Raw genomic sequence first — 20,353 nt, 5'->3', positions numbered from 1 at the left:
GCAGGATGGACTTTCTGCGCAGTGTGCTGCCACTACTGCGAGCACCTTGGTGAACACACGTGGTGCTGAGGTGATGCCGAATGGGTGTACTTTGAACTGGTAGTGTACGCCAGCCATCTTGGAACGCAGGTATTTTCTGTGCGCAGGGTACATTGAAATATGAAAGTATGCATCTATCATGTCCAATGCCGCCATGCAGTCTCCCTGTTTCAGGAGTGGAATCGCCTCCTGAAGCCTGGTCATGCAAAACATTTCTGGTTTGACATTTGTTTACGTGGTGCAGATCTAGTAATGGGTGCATGGTAAGGTCTTTCTTTTGCACAAGGAAGTCATTTGACTAGATAACCTTTTTTACTTGGCTAGCCGGGAAGATTTCTGTTGCGGCCTTCGAGTAGCGCCTTAGTTTCTTCCAGCAGTATGGCTCTTTCGTCAGCTGTCAGTTTCTTTTGTCTTGGCAGGCGGTATGGTGGTTTTTGAAGCAACTCTATGCAGTACACTGTTAGGGAGAATTTTCATAAATGTGCTAATTCCCTTCACCTTAGAAACTCCCAGCAACTTTGCTAGATTTTGAGGACTTGATTATTTTACCTGGAAAGAGTGTGAACCTTTTTTCCCCACTCATGTATTTTGATTTGTGTTCTTGGACTTATTTTCATGTCAGTTACACAGCACCCTCAGTGCAGTGACACAGGGCTGTCTTTTTTGGACTCCCCAAAGGTTTAAATACCTTATCTGGGATAAACTACTGTTTCCCAGAGAATGTAAAGTGAAATTTACTAGTCTTGCCAAATGTACAGACCCAGCACACACCATCTTACAATGGAGTGCTGGGGGGGGGGGATTACATAGTATCCCTGTGTCCAAATACTCCTGTAGCAGTCAAATGCTACCCTTTCCCATTGAAAAGGCTGGTGGCAGTGGTTTTACAACCAACTTTCAAGATGGCGCCTTAAGCCTCTTTGTTTAAACCAGTCCCGGTCTTTTTTTGCCATTTCATTTTGGAAAGGTCATTCTATAGTGTTTGTCTCTGCGCGCCAAACCAGGTTTGGTCCCTTTGTGTGCCTTTGGCGGGCTTCAGGACTGAAGACCGACTCTGGCGTCTGAGTGTCTGGGGTGGGCAGGAAGTGAGGGAGGTGCCCGAAACTCCCTGTGCTTAGTCTCATAGGAGACTCAAATGCACTCTGCCGTGATTGGCTGGGTGACTGTCCGGCAAGAACAGCCACCCGGCTGGGTGAGTGACAGCTAGGCTGAATGAATGGGAGAGAACTGTTTAAAAGGTGAGTCTCCAGGACTGGAAGGCAGAGTCGACCACTGGAACGAAAGAACCGAAGACAAGCTGGAAGAGGATGGATGCTGCAACTCCTGGAACGTTGGTTTGCCCGCTGAAGCCCTGCTGCAGGTCCAAATTGCCAAGCTCCATTCGACAGAGAAGCTCCTTCAAGGACGGCTTCTTCCTTTGAGTTGGTTGGACCAACAAACTCATAAGAAACCTGGATACCATTCTCAAGGCTGGTTAGGATTAACCAGGGAGAGGGACACCGGTTTGTGTTCTTGAATCTACAGCTACTGGCACTGAAGTGACTCCATCTTGTTTGCCTTCTTAAACGATCACGTGCAGTGCAGGAGTCCCCTGACGTCCTCCCTCTTGTCGCCACGACTCAGGCTCAAGAAAAGCAAGATCTGCAGGCCCTGCCAGGAACCACGACTTCAGCAGCATTTGTTTCTTCATTTAAAAAAGGTACTGTGCCAACCAGATTGAGAGAACGCCACTCTTGCGGTGAAAGTTTGTGTGAAAATTTACCAACTTGCAGGCCTAATCAGCGTGTAACCCGACATATGATTCTTTTTCGCCTAAACTACTTCTAAGAACTTTTGCAAAGACTTTACCGTTTGAAACCAGAACTGCTCTTTCCTATCCAGGACACAAGCCCATTCACTTTGGCCTGGCCTATTGACTTGAATTGAACTCCTCTGGTAAACAAACTATTTGCACCGTCTAAAAAGTATATATGATCTATTTTACGTACCTTGTGCCTTTTGCTCCTTTCCAAGTACAGAACTGCCATTTGGCTGCTATTTCAGGGGAGCTCAAACCGTCTCAAAACCTTAGAATTTTGTATTGAAGTGTATTGGTTTATGATATTAAGTTGCCTTCTTCGAGTGAAATGTTTTCTAAATGATGTGTGTAATAAATGAATTGTTTTTACCAAGAAACCTTCAGTATAAGTGTTTATTTGAACCACTGTGATTCAAAGTCCTCTGTGTAACTAATTGCACTGCTAACATTCACTCGAGATAAGTCTGGCTGCTCAGCTCGCTACCAAACACTGTGTGGTACATACTTCTTCCAAAGGTTGGTTTGGCTAACATCTGTAGTCCTAATTGTGTGTAGTGGTCCGAGAGGGCACTACCTGCAATTCTGCCTAACAGCGGGCATGCTGTTTCCCAATGTGTGGTGTAATTATTCCCTTTCAAGTAAAATTTCCTCAACATGCTTTTACACTGGGTTTTTTGCCTCCCGGGCCTACATGCTAGACTTCCCCTCACCACAGCGCTCTCTCACCGACTATTTGTTTCTCTTTTACCCTCCGGCATCGTGTAGAGTTTTAATGTCCCTCGCCCCAAGCACTGGTACCTCCAATGAGCATTATAGAACTCTTGCAGCATGAAAGGGTGGGAAAACGCTAAAGGTGCCCCCCCCCCCCGCCCTTCCCCAGGTGCCTCCTTCCCAGTTTAGGGTCAGACCTTCACTCATATTAGGGCTACTCTGCCTCAGTATTTTAATTGCAGGGATTGATCCGGAGCACCAGAAGGAAGGACTTGCCGGAGGTCAAACAAATCAGTGCTGCAACAGCATAATTAGGACTGGGAAAAAGCTGTAGCTCTGCCTCTCTTCGTACAAAAAGGAACCTTGTATAGCACAACTTCCCAGGGGAGCCAGCTGAATCGTTACTAGGAATGCCGCGTTCACTTCCAGGTCACCCTTCAAGATTACCACAGTGGCTTTCCCGGCTGCTAACCACTAGGACTGCCCGTGCAGTGGGCTGTGATTACAGTACTACTGGATGGAGGCCTCCCATAGGCGTCCTAACGATGACCTATGACTGTCACCTCAGGTCACCAGTGTAAAATCTGTCCTGAAGTGCTAGATCAATAAATGTACGTTTTGCCTGCATCGTTCATTGCCTCTACGGAACAAGCGTGACCGCTGAAGCCGTGTTCCTCTGCGAGATTGTGCCTACTGCTTTTCCCCACTGTGTTCTAGGGCTTTGTGCAAAGTCTTTGTTCGATTCTTCTGGCTGGAAAATCTGCCATTGCAGAGCTTGCACCTCCATGATAGAACTTCAGCCTCCCAGCAACTTCTCCAGGAACCTCTTTGCAATCACAGCGTGCTTAAACATGGTGCTTACAATGGCAAGATAGCTTCTCTGGGGATCCTCCTTACTCGCAATGTGGGCTTTTATTACGAACTTTGTGAGCTGGGTCTTCAGGGACATTTCCCATGCAGGCGGGCCTGCAACCTCACCGGCTTCTGATCTCAAAGCAATTTTTGTCATGCTGGTTTGCCATCTTTGGGGTCTCCATATCTTTTGTGGATTCACCTCAGTCTTCTTTGGGCAGGTCAGGGGGAACAGTTTGCAAACCTGTACTTCACTCCATTCACTTTTGATAACCCCCAAATGCCATGTTAATCCATGGGCCCGCCAGACTCTCAAAAAAATTCCAGTTGGTGATTGTAATGTGCCATTTCTATAGTGCCTTTTCCCATTGGTATTGTCTTAAAGAGCTGTAGGTTAACACCCATGTCTAAAGAATGAAGATTTGTCAGGAGTTTAGAATGTGTGTGCATTTTAGCCAATCAATACAAAGGTAGGGGTGGCAAAGTCTCTGCTAGCGACCCGTGTCGAGCTGGCTTGTGGATGGGTGCTGTGAGATTGCCGGGAGAGTATCCAAGAGCAGGAAACTGAATATGTGTCCAGCTATACCTAGAATTTGCCTTGGGACATAGAGGTTGTGCAATGTCTCTACAAGTAGTGTATGAGAGCAGATACTGAAGTGTAGGTGGCTGTGCCTGCAACTACCTTCCATCGACATGGAGTGTGATATGTACCCGTGTGTCCTGGCTGGGTTAAACATACACAAATGCAATACATTACAGTGGCTAATGTCAAAAGCGCAGCTCGATTCAAATACTGAGTCAAAATTCACCTAGTGGACATTTTGAATATTCAGACACTGGTCACATTTTCACTTTTATCACCTGTAGTCCAAGTAGATTTTACTTTGAACAAAAGTTATAAAGTGTATACTTTACACAAAATTATGGACCTGCTTATTAGGTCTTAAAGTGTTTACAGATCCATCTTCTAAAGACCTCACTTGACTTTTCTGTCATGGTACATGCAAGGAAAGCAGAACTCAGAGGACATAACCTGTAAACAAGAATAGCAAGGGCCCAACTGAAGTCAAACTGGGTAGAACTTAAAAAGCAGGTATTTATGGGGTAATTATGAATGTAAATAAAGCAAGCAGGAGAGAGAAAGGGGAATAGACATGCATGTCAGGCTTCCCTTATTTATTTTCTGTGTGAAAATATTATTCAGGGGTGCAATCCTGCAGCTTAGCACTTTAATGAATCTAGAAGCAGAAACTGAACCAATACAACTTTTTAAATAATTTCACCATTAGAGGTATGAACAATGACCACAAAGAAGATTCCCAGGAAGTAAAAACTGTTATACTGTTTAAGTCTAGGAAAAAAGTGGGGCCCAACATGAATGCTCAAGTTAAAGCAACGTAAAACCAGGCCAGGGCAAATAAAGCTACTTTGAACGGTCGAAACTGAACATGAAAGTTTAAATAGTGAGGGCTTCTTCTTTCTGACTTTCCGTGGGCAGGGAAAGACAGTCTCATTGAAGGGCCAATGGGCTGGAATGTGAAGTCTTAGCGCAATGTATAAAGGGGCGATCAATTTTACTTCTGTTCCATGGCAACCTTCAGATCTCCAGATGTTTTGGACTACGACTACCATGAGTCCTCTGCATTGATAATACTAGCCTGGGCTGATAGTTACAGTGTAAAACACCTGGGGAATTAAGGTTGCAGACCCCTGTTCTATGGTAAGGAATTCAGGTAAGACAGTTTGTAGAAACCTTCATATATTAAGAGCATTTTCACAGTGCATGAAACACCAGGCTTCAGTTGCAAACTAATGCATAAAGGTGGTGAAGAGGGGAAAAATGTGAAAACATTGAAAATAAAGCAGATTACTCAACCGTGCAAACGCCGTTGGGATAGTGATCTTTGACGTATGCCCGTAGTGCGCTGTCACATGCATCTCTCCAGGGTTTTAAGGCTGCCTCCACGTCATCTGGATGAGGTTCACTAGCTTCCTTCCTCAAATGATCAAATTTAAAGGAAAGTTTGTTCCTGGGGTCCAAAAATCTACCATTGCCCAGATCTCCATGCTCCGTTATCAAGACCTTGAAAGAAAATAAACATCCATGTAAATGAACATTACTACATTGCAATTACTACAACATTTGAAAGCTGGGCTTTGCTACAGTAATCATCAGTAGCAATCTTGGTTGAAGACCCAGATACAAGTTTGTCACTTGAAAGTCATCTTGACTGCCAAGAACTGATAGAGGCCTTAGTTGGTTCAAAGCAGTAAATTGGGCAAAAGGCAGGTGTTAGGGAGAATTCTAATTTCTGTGCCAATTCCCTCCAACCTTAGACCCCCAGATTTTTTGCTGGACTTGGGACTTAACCTTGGAGTGAGCAAGACCTTTTTCTAACTCGTGTGTTTTTACAAGATTTGGATTTTGTGTTTTCACTGTCTTTGGAGTAAGACAAACTCCATAGGCAACTGCTTTTTGTATGGTAAAACACAAGACCTTCAGTGCAGTATCACTGAGAAATCCTTTAGATTTCTCATAAGGTTTAAATACCTGTTCTTGTGCAAACTACAGTTCCTACGAATAGTAAAGCGAAATTGACTACTTCCCTTTTCTCTTTGTGGGTCCAGCCCACCATCTTATGTGGAGTGCTGGGCGGGTTACCTAGTAGCCCCTTATCCTACATTGTCATTTAACATTTGTATGCTACCCTCACTACTTTAAATGGCTGGTGGCAGTGGTTTACTTTTTCCTACCAGTGTGCAGGCTGAATCTCGGCTGCAGTACAGCATCAAGGGGTGACCATTTTGTAAAAATGGCTCCTGTTTTTGCGCCATTTTCTGTTTGTGAGGTCTTTCTTGGGTTTTACTCTGTGCATTGAGACAGGTATGAGCCCGGTTTGAGCCCTTCGTTTGTCTTGCCTTTGGTGGGCTTGAGCTCCGACGCCCACCCCTGGCTCCAATGCATCTGGAAGGACAGGGTTCGCGAAACTCCTGTCCTTTGTCTTTCGGAATGCCTGAAGGCAATTAGTCCCGATTTGCTGGCTGGCTGTCCTTTTAGGACAGCCAACCTGCTGTGTGATTGGCAGCCTAGGCTGCGCATGAATGGAAGAAACCTGTTTAGGCGAGGGTATGGGGACTACGGCAGAGTCGACCACCAGACGAAGAAACCGTGAACAAAACTTGCTGCAACCTCCGGGACCTTTGAATTGCCTGGTGAAGCCCTGCTGCTGTGCTTAACTCCACCTCAACAGAGAAGCTCTGGAAGGAACAATGTCTCCCCTTGGGTTAGAGGGACTAACCCCGAGATGAACTTCAATGAACCACCATCCCTGACTTGCTGTGCCTCTCCATTGCTTCAGAAGCCCAATGCCAGGGGTTGAGAGAAACATCTGCAGCAGTAACGAATCCAGCTAGAAGCCCCAGGAGCCTCCAAAGGAAACTCCAGACGGAGGATCTCCAGATCTGGAGTCCCCCCACCAAAGTGCAGGACTGAAGGAGTGAATGAAGTCCAACCAGCTGGGCCAGTCTTCTAACCAGAGGTACTGTTTAGGCTTGGATACTTACCTCACTGCCTGTAGCCATACTTTTAAGACTCAGGAATTGCATTGGCTTACCTTCATTTTGAGTTGATTTCAACTCTCTTCTCACATGCTTAATAGCTTGTGACCCTACAAGTGATTTTCCGAAACTCTTAACTTTGTGCAAGACTTCGATCTAAGGAGTGCATCAGATTCATAGACTGTGTCCTACGTGATTTTGACTGTCCTGGCTCCCTGGAGAGTCTTCTAGTCCGCTGACTTTGATACTGTGTCCCTTATAAGTGGTAGCTTGTTGTATACTGTTACTGCTGTGAAAGGCTTATCTAGATTTAATTGGAAGATTTAGTTGTCCTCACATACTGAGAAACTAACGTTTTTCCTTCCCTAACCTTTCTACAACCTCAGGGGTAATCTATAGAATTAGGGAGGAGAGAGCAGATTTGAGCATGTGGTTGTCTTCAGCTGTAGTTAGGGCAGCGATAGATATGAACAGATCAACCCACTACCCTAGTGTTCCATAGGTTGGGAAATGGCTGTAATTGAGTAGCAGGCCTAATTCACTACTGCTCAATTGATCATTGTTTGCATTTAGGTTCTCATTTTACCAGCCCTCCTATTAAACATAACATATTAATAGGGCTTTGAACCAAGATCTCTTGCTCCTAGTTTTTGAGAATAGAGGGAACTAAGGCATAGGCGCTGCCCCTAGGAGCGGAACAGGGCTCAGCCACTTCATGACATGCTGCTGCAAGTCCTTTCAAATACCAGGTATCCGTTCAGGTCATCATCACAGCTATGGGACTGCAACACTAACCCATCTCTACAATTCCTGTCGGCAAAGTACTCTAAATAATCTGGCAAAAGGTATGTAGGGCACAGCAAAAGCCATCTTAAAACTAAATATGCATATGAGCCACTCATTGGTGCGTGGCTTTCCACTAATAAGGAAGGACACAACTGCAACTATCTGGAAATGAGAAAAGCCCAGGGACACTTTAACAAGCAAACAGCATGAAAGCTTGGGTCTCCAAATCAGACAGTGAGGCACCAACCACATCAAGGGCTCATGGTGATCACAGAGTATGCAAATGGCTCCCATGTAGATTACTGAAATCACATCATTTTGATACCTTAAATATATGGAGCAGACTTTCCTTTTGAGGACCAAACATTGAGGCAACAGAGGAACCAATGGCTAATGGTCTCTTATGAGAAGGTACTAAATAAGGGTTTGACCACTTCATCAACGATTTCCCTGGAAGGAAGCCTGGGAAAGGTAGAAGCTACCCGACTTTGACCCAGGGGGTGGCTATCTGTGGGAGGACCACGTGGGAGAGGACAAGCTACAGGGCAACAGAAAGAGAGCAAGATAACCCTTCAGTTATACTCTTCAGTGACAACCATGCACCTTTCCATCATTCATACACGGCCCATTTTAATCCAGATACATTTCCCAGGTTTTTCCTAGTCCAAAATTGTCATTCGCCACCTTTTATTGGGTACCGAGACGAGGAAGAGTAATGAGGAGGACTGGACACGGTAAACCCATGTCAATTTCTAGTCATTGGAGACTGCAGCTTAAGTCCGGGACACAAAAGCAACACAGGTGAAACTAATTTGGCAGAACGAGAGAGCCAGAAACTTGAGATGCACCCAAATTGTGCAGACACTGCAACACAGAGAAGGCAAGCAAGCTGCAGAGCGCAGAGGCCAATGGGCACAGTGCGAAGAGGAACCAGACCTGGATAAGTTAGCCACCTGTTGGTAAAAGGCAGCCAGCGCTGCTGAAGTCAGAGGAAGGTGAAGAGAGGCACGAGCAACCCGCTGTATGCAAGACCATTAAATTGAGCAGGAGCAGAGACGCTGGGGAAACACGAGGAATGAAGACCCCCGCCACGACCGGTATGCCCAGATCGTGAACGAGTTACCAGGGAGCAGCTATGTGAATGCTGTGTACCGCATACTTTGCTCAAGAGCCCAAGAGTGACTAACCGATACAAACATTGTTGAGAGAAAGAGCCTAAGTAAAGGCAGTGCAAGTATTTGACACTAGCATTGTCGAGAGAGAACTTGATCAAAGTGAAATTATAGCAAGTACAACTATGTTAAAGTCAAAAGCCTAGATAAAGTTAATGGAAGTAAGAAAGGTCGCAGACGCAATACTGGAACATTCTCTTTTATCCAGCTTAAAACAAAGTGAAGCAAAGGGCGGAGAAGCCTTGGCAGGTTAATGAACCAGGCAACCAGTGAGGCTGGGACTCCCAAGAAAGTGACGACACCCGAACGGGCAAGTAAACTATGTTTAACAAGGATAATAAGGGTAGGTTCACCCCCCTTTTGCAGAAACAATACTGGCAGGAGAGTACCATGGACAGGAAGGAGTATTGAGAGAGCTCAAGGGGTCAGCTCCCCTATGTGTAAGAATGTATCAGATAAGGGAAGACTCATGCCCCTAAAATTCAAGAGAACTGATAAAACATTATCAAGCTCACTAGAAGAATCTATGGGAAAAAAGCACTTTCCCTGGTAGAACTCAGTTCTCGTTCTGTTGGTACACCTTGGAACTTTAGGTTTGGAACTTCAAGAATAAGTTATATGTTTATAGTTCAAAGAAATCCCATTTTCACCTTGTATTTAGTTTAGAATGTAAGGGCCAGTTTAGGGTAAACAGTTTAGCCATCGCTCTCCTACAGGTGCTAATATGTAATGTAGTTATAATCAGAGTAAGGTGAGCTCAGGAGCCGAACTACAGTGTGTGGTATTGCAGTAGATCTTTAGATGTACAGAGTAGACGGAACTATTTAGCACTACTTTGCATAAAGACCTAATTCACTTTGTGCATTTGTTATGTAAGACTTAGCAGAGTGGAAGGTGTAGCAGGCACAGAAGTGGGCAAACTAGGTGGAATATTCTAGTTTGCGGCCATCTCACTTTCAGGGCAGCTGGTATAATGCAATCAGGGTGCTGAGATAGAATGTCAAGGGTTGAGCACCAGTTTCACAGAGGGATACCACCAACAGGTACAGAACTAGGTTAACCATCAAAACCACTTGGCAGTGTGATCATGTACATTTTAATGAGTGTTCACTCATCAATGATGCATCTTTCCCACAAAATGAAACCTAGTTGACACTGATATTTAGATACAGTAACCTAAAATGTATGTAAACATTACATTGCTACTGTAATTATGCATTATATAAAAATGGAATTGTAGGACTGGTGAGACAGGCATGGTATCAAGAGAGACATGGGGTAATATCAGAGTCTTCGAAAACGCTAGTTTCTTTGCTCCTCCTAAGCACGACTACTCTGATCTTTGGCCCCCCTCCGTATTTCCTGTACTTGCTTTACTTCTATCCTTTCAGATGCTTCCTGGACCACTTTGCTTTGCACACTAGCACCTTCTTTGTCTTTCTCTTCTCTTGCATTGCTGTGCTCCTGGCACCTTCCTTTGGGTTCACTTTTGCTTCACTGTGCCTCTTGCAAAATCACTACTTTGCTTTTGTGCGCCCATCAAGTTCCATTCTGTGCCTCTTGCACACTTTTTACGCTCTCCGGTGCTCACTTGCACTTTTCCTTCACTTTCGGTTTACTTTAAAGTCATTTGCTTCTTTTCTGCTCTCTTTAGCGCTTCGGTGTGCACTGGCATCTTTTTTACTTGTGGGTCTCTCACACCCATCTAATCTACTTTCAAGTCCTTTTCTTACTTTCCACTCTCAGGGCGTTTCAATCACTTTCAGTTCTCTTTCTTTACGCTTTGTGCCGCTTACAAACTGTCTTTCTCCATTCCCGCTCCAGCTAGCCACACGCTCCAGAGTTTCTCGCTTACAGGGTTAAAACTCACCGGGTAGTGTTGCACTGGATGGTGATCTTCTCCTGGCATATGGCATCGAGGTCAGGGTGACACCACCTGCCCCTCAGTCCCAACCGCTCCCCCCCCCCCCGCCCCTGGACCAGCACAAATCCCAAGCGAACTAGAACTTCTCCACACCCCGCCAGCAGGCCCTCACAGACACCGGGCCAGCATCTCGGCATGCCACTCTCCTCCAGATCCTCCAGATCCTCCAGGCTCCTCTCCCTTCAGCTCCCGGCTCCTTGGCTTTTCTTTCCAGATACTTTTCTTTGATTGTGCAAAACCACACCTTTTATACTTAAAAAAAGAGTCAAGTGGACTCAGGTGTGAGTAGTCAATGTGAAATGCCTTACCCTGTTGATCCAATTAATGGGACAACCTAATGGTAGTAGGTGGCAGTCTACCTTTTGTTTCTCAAGGCGTTTCATGTGGGTAATCCTCGGTCAGGGGTGGTCTGGGAACAAAAAAAGGCCCTGGAAATTACTTTTAAAATGGCCTTATACTACACATTTTCACCAAGTCAAACCCTTTTCCTTTGGGGAAATTTAGAAATACCCCACAAAAGAGGCCCAGTGTGCAGAGGCCAACCGGGAAGTTCCCTATAGGTCAGTCCACCCAGTATTTGTCGGAAATAGGGGAGGGAGAGATGGAACGGGATTACAGATGTCCCATGAAAGCCGAGGAAGAGGTTTCTGATGGAAAAAATGGGGAGAGAGATAGACAGCAGAGATAGAAAAATTCTCTAGCCTTGTATTTGTTTAATAAGATGGCTTCCCCTTTTCGGCAATGTTTATGGCAGAGTATTCCACCTCTCTGATGTTTTCTTATATGAGCATGGGTCTCGATAGGATTCCCTGGGGTCTAGATGGACTACAGATGAACGGATAATATCACGGACTGGTCTCTGTTGGGCTTGATCTTTCTTCTCACCCGATCTTGTGTACTTAACTCTTTTCCTCCTCTTACTTGGACCATGAGTAATGTACTTTGAATTTGGAATAAAGAGATTTGGATTAGAGCCAAGAGTCAGAATACCCCATAAAGGCTTTTGGGATTTCTTCCTCCACTCTTATTGTCCCGTGTGTATACTGCATCTCGCCTTGGGCACCACCATAAATACAACCCCAGACTCCCCTGGCCACCAGAACAGAGGGCTCTCAGGGTTAACATGGAAGACTACCACTAGGTTACTCTCACCGTCTTTAAAAGCTAAAACATACTGGTGTTTGACAGACAGGATATAGTCAGCTTAATAAAAGTATCATCCAATTACTTCTGGTTTGCAATTATTTGAACAAAAGAAAAACCCTGCCCACACCCCCACACAGGTCTTGGTACTAAGAGTAGAGGATACGATTACTGCTGCACTCTCTCCATTAGCAGCTTTGAACTTGCAGTTAAAGAAAAGAGGGTGGAGAGATGAAAGCAGGGCGAGCTGTGCTTTCATTCAACAGGGTAACAAATAGCTAGCTTTGTTACACAAGTTCATTTAATTACCAAACCAACAGAATTGAATAGCAAATTGCTATGCAACACTTTATTTTATGCCTTGCAAGGTATCCCGAGGTTTTTGCTCTAAACGCATCCTTCTAATTGAAACCCTCTGTACATCAGTATATTCAGTAGATGACCCTCAAACTAATGGTGTGGTTGAACATTTTAACACCGTAACAAGTGTCCTTCGGACGTTCGAAGAAATTGGAACGTAATGATGCCAGTGTTAGGGAGAATTTTCATTTCTGCCAATTCCCTTTAACATTAGAGACCCACAGCTCTTTTGCTGGACTTAGGGCTTTTAAATAAAAAAAGAAAAAGGAACTCTTGAGCAAGTGGGGCCGTTTACTCACTCACATGTTCTCCTGACAATTATTTTCTATGTTCCTTACTGTTTTATGGAGTCTGGTAAACTACATACGAATCTGCATTGTGACAGCACCTTTTGTGCAGTGTCACTGAGCAGTCCTTTGGACTGCTCTTAACGTTTAACTACATTTTCTTGGGTAAACTACTGTTCCCAAGAAGAGTAAGATGTCCCCAGTCTTATTTACCTTTACTTTATAGGTCCAGCACACACTACCCCATGTGGAGTGCTGAGGGATTATAATTCCTTTAACCCATTCCTCATGTAACATTGTTACACTAACTCACTTGAATGGCTAGCAGTTTTTTTTTTTTTTACACTACCTAGTGACACGTGTATGCAGGCTGATACCTCTGCTGCAGTTCTGCACACATGGGTGACCAATTTCCCAAAATGGCTGCCTTTTTTCGCCATTTGTTAGTTTCTTCTTGGCTTTTACTCAGTGGTTTGCATCAGGTTTGAGTCCTTTGTGTAGTTTGCCTTTGGCGGTCTTCAGCCATGAAGCCCGCCCAGGCTCCAGTGTGTCTGCAAAGGCAGGAAGTGAGGGAGGGTCCCAAAACTTCCCTGTCCTTTGTCTCTAGGTGTGTCCAAGTGAAACCAGTTCCTATTGGCCAGCTGGCTGTCCTGGAAGACAGCCACCCTGCTGTGCAAATGACAACCTAGGTATATGAATGAATGGAAACTTGCATAAAAAGGGAGGTTTTTGGGACTAGAAGAAGAGTAGACCACTAGAGGACAGCATCCGAAACAGAAAACGAGAGAAGATGCCAGCAGCACCCTCCTGGACTGCGAAGTGCCCGGTGAAGCTCTGCAGCTGTGCTGACCCAGTTTCCGAATCGACAGGGAAGACCCGTAAAGGACAACATCCTCCCCTAGACTGGTGGGACAAATCAGCCTCGAAAAAGTATTTTGGCCCAACCCCCGACATGTTGAGACTTTCCAAGGCTGCAGAAGCCCAATACGCTGGGTACCTCGACCACTTGTGAGTGCATTGTCTTCTGAAGTTCGAATCCAGCCAGATCTTCATGGGCATCCAGAGGACCCTACAGAAGCAAGAAATCTGCGTCCAGAGTCCCCTCACCAGAGTCCAAGACTGAGGGATCAAAGCAATCCTAACCAGAGCTTTCCGTTCTTCATTGGCGCTGAGGAAAAGGCGCAACAACCAAGGACCAGTAACAAGGGTCTACTGCATTGCATCATGAAGGCAACCAGCTGGAACACTCATTTTCAAGGTGCTGTGGGGCTTTTGATCCTTAAGCCATTTGGGGTGGTTCCTATCTTTGGGAGTGTGATTTAACTGTACACTAAGTTGACCTCAACTTACCTGCTTTGGCCTCACAACTTGCGCCTTCCAAAGGGGACTCCTTTCGTTGCGGGGATACTGATTATTTAAGAACATATTTCTAAGAAGAGCATCAGAACTTTGTCCATTGACTTAGGCTGTCCTGGCCCCCTTAGGGCCTCCTTATGAACCCATTGGCTTTGGCAGTGCTTGTTCCCCAGCAAGTTTAATGCTGGGATAATTGACTGCTTACATCCCTTTGGGGGAATCCAACTGTTTCAATAACCTACCAGTCTGTTCAGATACAACCCTAACCTTTCCTTCCTGTAAAACTAAATATTGCAAAGGTGATACTTTATACATGCTATAGTGACCTCAAATGACGTCACCTCTGGGTGTTGGAACATGTGTAACATATGAATGTAACATATGAATGAATTACTCACCTGCTTTAATGTTCACTTTGAATAAAATCTTACCTTGGGATTAATGTTACAGCTAATTACTTTTTTTTAAAGAATGCTTTAAATATCGGTGTTATGATGTTGACGGTTTGGTTTGTGATCGGAGAGTGAGGAGATGTGTTATGATGTTGCTTTGTGCATTGGTACCAGAGGGCACGGAACACTGTGAAGGTGTTTGGAATGTTTGCCTATGAGACCAGCTCCAGAGTTCCAATGCTGTCAGTTGAGCCTGGGTGATGGGACCCAGTGGTCTTTCTATGCTCATCAGCTCATGTAAATTATAAAGATCTTACAAGTACCCTAAGAAGTCTACAGAAGCTGCTATCGAACACTGAAGACTTGGCTTTTCAAGAACCCGAAGCAGAGGAAAGCTGTGGTGGGGGAGCAGCAGAAGAAGAGAGACCACTGCCCCCAGCCATCCCAAAGTAAGTCCCATCAGCCAGGGGCCCGAAGCACAGGGGTTAAGAAGAGACTGGGCGTTGATGAAGTAAAGCAGTTCAGCCGCTTAAGACAGTTAAAACCCAAAGAGATGCGCAGGATCAAGCTAGAAGTAAAGCGCATGGGTTTTGGATATAGAGTAACTCCAGGTGGGCCATAAAGAGAAGTGTGGAGCGGGGGCCCAGGGTGAGGCAAGCGGGAATTTTAAGGGCTATGGCTGAGAAGAAAGCTTTGTTGTCTCTGGTGAGGAACGGCCCCCCCGAGTTGGAGTAAGAAGAAGCTATGTGCATATGTACCATCGCTGCATTAACTCTAAAGTGATCTGCAGGTCCTTAAGAAAAGTAAAAGATGCAACGGTCGTCTGGTCGAGTGAAGTACTGACGAGGTTGATGTGCTTTGACAAGATGAGGTCTTTGGGTACGTTTAGGATCACCTGGAAATTGGGGGAGTCTTGTATTGTTCCGAGCCGCAATGAGGTCCCAGCCGGGTGATGGTTGGCCGGAGGAGGACTGCATTGTACCGAGTCTGCTGTGCGTCTGCTGACGTCACAAGTAGCAACTGGGGATGGTGAAGCTGCTACGCGTCATTGTGGATGACGGCACGTTGGACAGTTTATGTTTTGAACACGCTGTTTGTCCTAACAAAAATAAGGCGGCCCACTCTGTAATGTAGTAGAGGGTGAAGCGCGACAGACTTCGAGAAAAGGACCCTCTTTGATGCATGTCCAATCACAGGGTATCCCGTAAGAGGAAGGAAGCAAAACGACAGCGTATGGAGTATCCATCAGAAGGATGCAAAGGGTCGGAGTGCAGGAGGAAGTTTGATATGCGCTCCCACGTGCATCTGCCAGTGTGATTAGTGCGTAGCGTTAGTATCCAAGTAGGAGAAGAGAGAAGCTGTTAGATAAGGCGATCATATCAGATCAGATCAGATGTTCTTGTGTTATGTGAACTTTGTGTATCCTTTGGAAAGTGTGTGGGCTATCAGCGAATTGTTGTACTAAAATGCTACGTGTGCTAGCTAACAATGTGGGGCAGCAGGAAGGGTTGCACAGTCACCGTATGAAGTATTTAGTATCAAGTGAGGAGTGTATGCGGCATCCTAGTATGGTTGACTGAAAATTGTTATCTTGCTGTAATCTGACTCAAGTATAACTTTTTGAGGCGTTTCAGGAAGGACTATTAAACATCCAATCATTCTCATATGTGTAGTCCTGATAGAATTTAGTTATTCTATTGAAGTGGTGTTACATGGTGTGGGGATGAGTGGTATATTTTTAACACTGAGGCATTCCAGGAAACGTTGCAAACAGCGACATGGACTTTTAGGAATATAAAGTGCCACTGTTAGGTTTGTTGCTTAAAAGCTGAATTTTCAAAGTGGGCTGTGTTCATAATGTGAAGAATATTTGGGTGTTTGTGTAATACAAAGTGCAGGGAGGAATCATCTGTGTGTTTGTGGGTGAGTGCCACAAGGTGTTGGGAGGTAGCGCCTCCAAGGTGTTTGTAGGCGAGTCCCACAAAGTGTAAGGAGATAGCTACTATGTGTGTTGTGGGTGAGTGCACAAAGTGTTAGGAGGTAGCGAACCCCAGTTGTGGGTGAGTGCCATAAAGTGTCAGGAGGTAGCGACCCCGAATTTGTGGGCGAGTGTCACCATGGTGGTCAGTGGTATCGCCCTAGATGTTTTGAGTTGCATCATCTCTAAAAGATGCAATTTTATTTTGGGCATATTTCTCCAGACTGAACATTTCCATAAAAGTTTACCTTGGCATGGGTGTTGCTCTCTACGTGGTGTCATGTAAGGCGAGATATGCATATGTTGGAAGTGTTCAGTTGGTCCTCCATCACAGAGCTTTTCCTTGTTAGGGTTGTCTGTGTTTAGGAGGGGTGAGAGTGTGGTGGACATCTCGTGATTGATTGTCATCGGAAAGGGAGGAGATGTGTTATGATGTTGCTTAGTGCATTGGTATGAGATGGCATGGAACACTGAAGGTGTTTGGAATGTTTGCCTATGAGATCAGCTCCAGAGTTCCAATGCTGCCAGTTGAGCCTGGGTGATGGGACCCGGTGGTCCTTCTATGCTTATCAGCTCATGTAACTTATAATAAAGACCTTAGAAGTCTACAGAAGCTGCTACCTAACGATCTGTATGACAATGCATTACTTACCGTAAAAGCATTTCTGATGGTTGTATCTGCTTAGATTCACATGCTGTGCATAGGTCCGACATCCAGTGGTCACTGCGGAGTATTGCATTTTGTTTTTCGTAGTCGAAAAGGGGACGTCGACAAGGCGTGTCTGTAACACTATCCCTATAGTGACGTGCGTTGTACCCACAATCCCTCACGCGTCAAGGTCCCTCTGTATTTTTTTGCCCTGAGGGAGCCTTCTAGACGCGAGTGTACAGAAAAGAGAAATATAGAAAAGGATGTCTATGTTCCTTCCAGCCGAGCGGGGAGGAAGGGTGGGCGCATGTGAATCTAAGCAGATACAACCATCAGAAATGCTTTTACGTTAAGTAATGCATTGTCTTCTGATGTTTGTTAATCTGCTTAGAATCACATGCTGTGCATAGACTAGCGAGCAGTACCCGGAGTTGGCGGTGGGTTATGAGAAGGAATAGTAGAGAAAAGATGTCTTAATACTGCTTGTCCCACCTGGGAGTCAGATCTAGAGTGTGCATCTAGACAGTAGTGTTTTTAAAGGTGTGCACAGAACTCCAGTTAGCCGCTTTGCAGATGGACTCAAGGGGAACATTTGAAATGAATGCTATGGAAGCCCCAGTGCCTCGAGTGGAATGTGCTCTTGGCTTGAAGGGTAGTTCTCTCTTAGCAAGAGTGTAACAGAGAGTGATGCATTGAACAATCCATCTAGATATAGTGGACTTTGAAACTGCATCTCCTTCTCTTCCTGCTGCCACAGAGACAAAGAACTGATTAGTCTTTCTCAGTGGTCTGGTCCTTTCCATGTAGAACATGACAGCTCTGCGTACATCCAGTGTATGCAGACTTTTTTCTCCCAAGCTGGAAGGGTTTTGAAAGAACGTTGGTAGTTCTATTGACTGGATTACATGAAATTTCGATATGAATTTTGGTGCAAACCTTGGGTGTGTGCGTAGAACCACCTTCTCCTTGTGAACTGTTACGAAGGGGTCTAGTACAGACAGAGCCTGTAGTTCACTTACTCTCCTAATGGAGGTGATAGCTATTAGGAAAGCAGTCTTAAGAGTGAGGTCTTTAAGAGTTGCCTTGTGCATGGGTTCGAAAGGAGGGCCCATGAGTCTAGAAAGTACCACATTCAAGTCCCATCCGGGAGCTGGGTTATCTATCAGAGGGTGTATTCTCTTTACCCCCTCCATGAAGGCCTTGATAACTGGTATCTTCCACCACAACACTAAGTTGGGAAGTGGTGTATGCAGAAGTGCCGCAAGGTGGACTTTAATGGAATTGAACACTAGACCTGAATCCAGTAAATGGGTCAAGTATAGAACAATGTTAGTGGGAGAGCAGTAAACTGGGTTGATGCTCTTAATTCTACACCAGATGACAAATCTTTTCCACTTGCTAGAATAGCAGTGGCGAGTATAAGGTTTTCTGGCTTCCCTGAGGATGTCCATACATCTCTGCGGGAGTAGTAAATGTCCAAATTCTACGATCTCAGGAGCCAGGCTGCTAAGTTCATGGTCTGAGGGCATGGATGCAGTGTCCTGCCCTTGTCCTGTGACAGCATGTTGTACGGGCAGGGAAGTTTCACTGGGAGAGATAGGGACATCTCCATCAAGTGAGCGAACCATGGCTGCCGGGCCCACATTGGGGCCACTAGTATCATGGTAACCTGCTCCTGGTGCATCTTGTGCACCACCTTGTTGAGAAGGGGAGTTGGGGGAAAGGCGTAAACAAATTTCCCTGACCATTGAATTGACAGACCGTTCCCCTTGGACTGGTTCTGGGGGTACCTGGAGGCGTAACTTTGGCATTGTGAGTTTTCCATAGTTGCGAACAGGTCTATTTCCGGGAATCCCCATTGCGTGAAGACGTCTAAGACGATGTCTTCGTGCAATTGCCATTCGTACTCTTCGGGCAGGGGGAAGTCTCTGCTGAGTTTGTCTGCTAGCAGATTGAGTTTGTCTGCTAGCAGATTGAGTTCCCCTGGTACATGATGTGATCGTAGGAACATGTGTTTGAGAGCCCACTTCCATATATTCTGGGACAGCTTGGACAGTCCTGGAGAGTGAGCGCCCCCTTGCTTGTTGAGGTAGTACATGGCTGTGGTGCTGTCTGTGAGGACCATCACTGTCTTTCCTTGTAGGTGTTCTTGAAAGGCTTTCAGTGCTTTGAACACCGCGAGAAGTTCCAGCAGGTTTATATGCTTGGATGCTAAGCTCGGAGTCCACGCTCCGTGAGCAGTCTGATGGGATAGGTGAGCCCCCCCATCCTGTGAGGGATGCGTCTGTGGTTAGAGTGGCTTCCACTGTGGGTGTGGCAAAAGTTTTCCCTAATAACAGGTTTTCTTTTGTCCACCACCGCAGCAAGAGAACTAAGGCCTGCGAGACCACCACTAGATCGTCCCATTGTCCGCTGGCCTGACACCACTGGCTGTTGAGCCACTCTTGCATTGGGCGCATGCGCAGGCGCGCGTGAGGTACCAAATACATACATGACGCCATCATCCCTAGCAAGCGCATTGCTTTGCATACCGTCACCTCTCGACCTGCCACATAATGGGGGATCTGAAACAGCACGTTTTGGACCCTCTCGTTGGAGGGGAAGACGAGGCCGTCCTTTGTTTGAATTAGAGCCCCTAAAAATTGTTTGACTTGGCTGGGGTCTAAGCTGGACTTCTTTTCGTTGGAGAAGCCCAGTTGGTACAAAAGGTCTACGGTCTTTTGGGTATTGGAGAAGCATGTTTCGTAAGAATCCCCTGTTATGAGCCAGTCGTCGAGGTAAGGGTATACCGGGATGGATAACCTGCGCAGGTGGGCCGCTGCTACTGCCAGTACTTTTGTGAATACCCTCGGTGCAGAAGCTATCCCGAAGGGTAGTACTCTGAACTGGTAGTGTTTGTTCTCTATCTTGAACCTGAGGTATTTTCTGTGTGCTGGCAACATTAAAATATGAAAGTATGCATCTTTCATGTCTAGCGTTGTCATGTAATCCCCTTGTGATAACAGTGGGATTACTTCCTGCAAGGTCACCATACAAAACTTTTGGGGTTTGACAAAGATGTTCGCTGGGCGCAGATCTAATACAGGGCGCATGGTTAAGTCCTTTTTGGGTACAAGGAAGTACACTGAATAAATACCTTCTGTTACCTGAGATAGGGGGACAGCCTCTATAGCTTCTTTTTTCAGTAGCTCTTCTACTTCTTGAAGCAGAATGGCGAGGTGTTCCGGTGTTATGCGTCGGTTCCGTGGGGGTCTGTACTTCGGGGAACCGTTGAATTCGATGCAGTATTTGTGGGCTATGGTGGATAATACCCAGCGGTCTGACGATATTCCCTCCCATGCTGATAGG

General features: G+C 45.6%; 1 protein-coding gene across 2 annotated transcripts in view; it reads right to left on the bottom strand.

Annotated features, from left to right (window-relative positions):
- Positions 1-20,353, bottom strand: part of CAPZA1 (capping actin protein of muscle Z-line subunit alpha 1) — a 251,517-nt gene that overhangs the window by 144,397 nt on the left and 86,767 nt on the right. For both annotated transcript variants that reach the window (XM_069633326.1, XM_069633327.1), the window contains exon 5: positions 5,277-5,483. In XM_069633326.1, coding sequence (XP_069489427.1) covers positions 5,277-5,483 — 207 coding nt within the window. The remainder of the gene's footprint in view (positions 1-5,276; positions 5,484-20,353) is intronic.

The sequence above is a fragment of the Ambystoma mexicanum genome, chromosome 13 (assembly GCF_040938575.1).
Source record: "Ambystoma mexicanum isolate Mex_15411 chromosome 13, UKY_AmexF1_1, whole genome shotgun sequence".
NCBI classification, from domain to species: Eukaryota; Metazoa; Chordata; class Amphibia; order Caudata; family Ambystomatidae; genus Ambystoma; species Ambystoma mexicanum.
The sequence above is the reverse complement of the archived record's forward strand: the minus strand, read 5'-3'. Positions and strand labels throughout refer to the sequence as shown.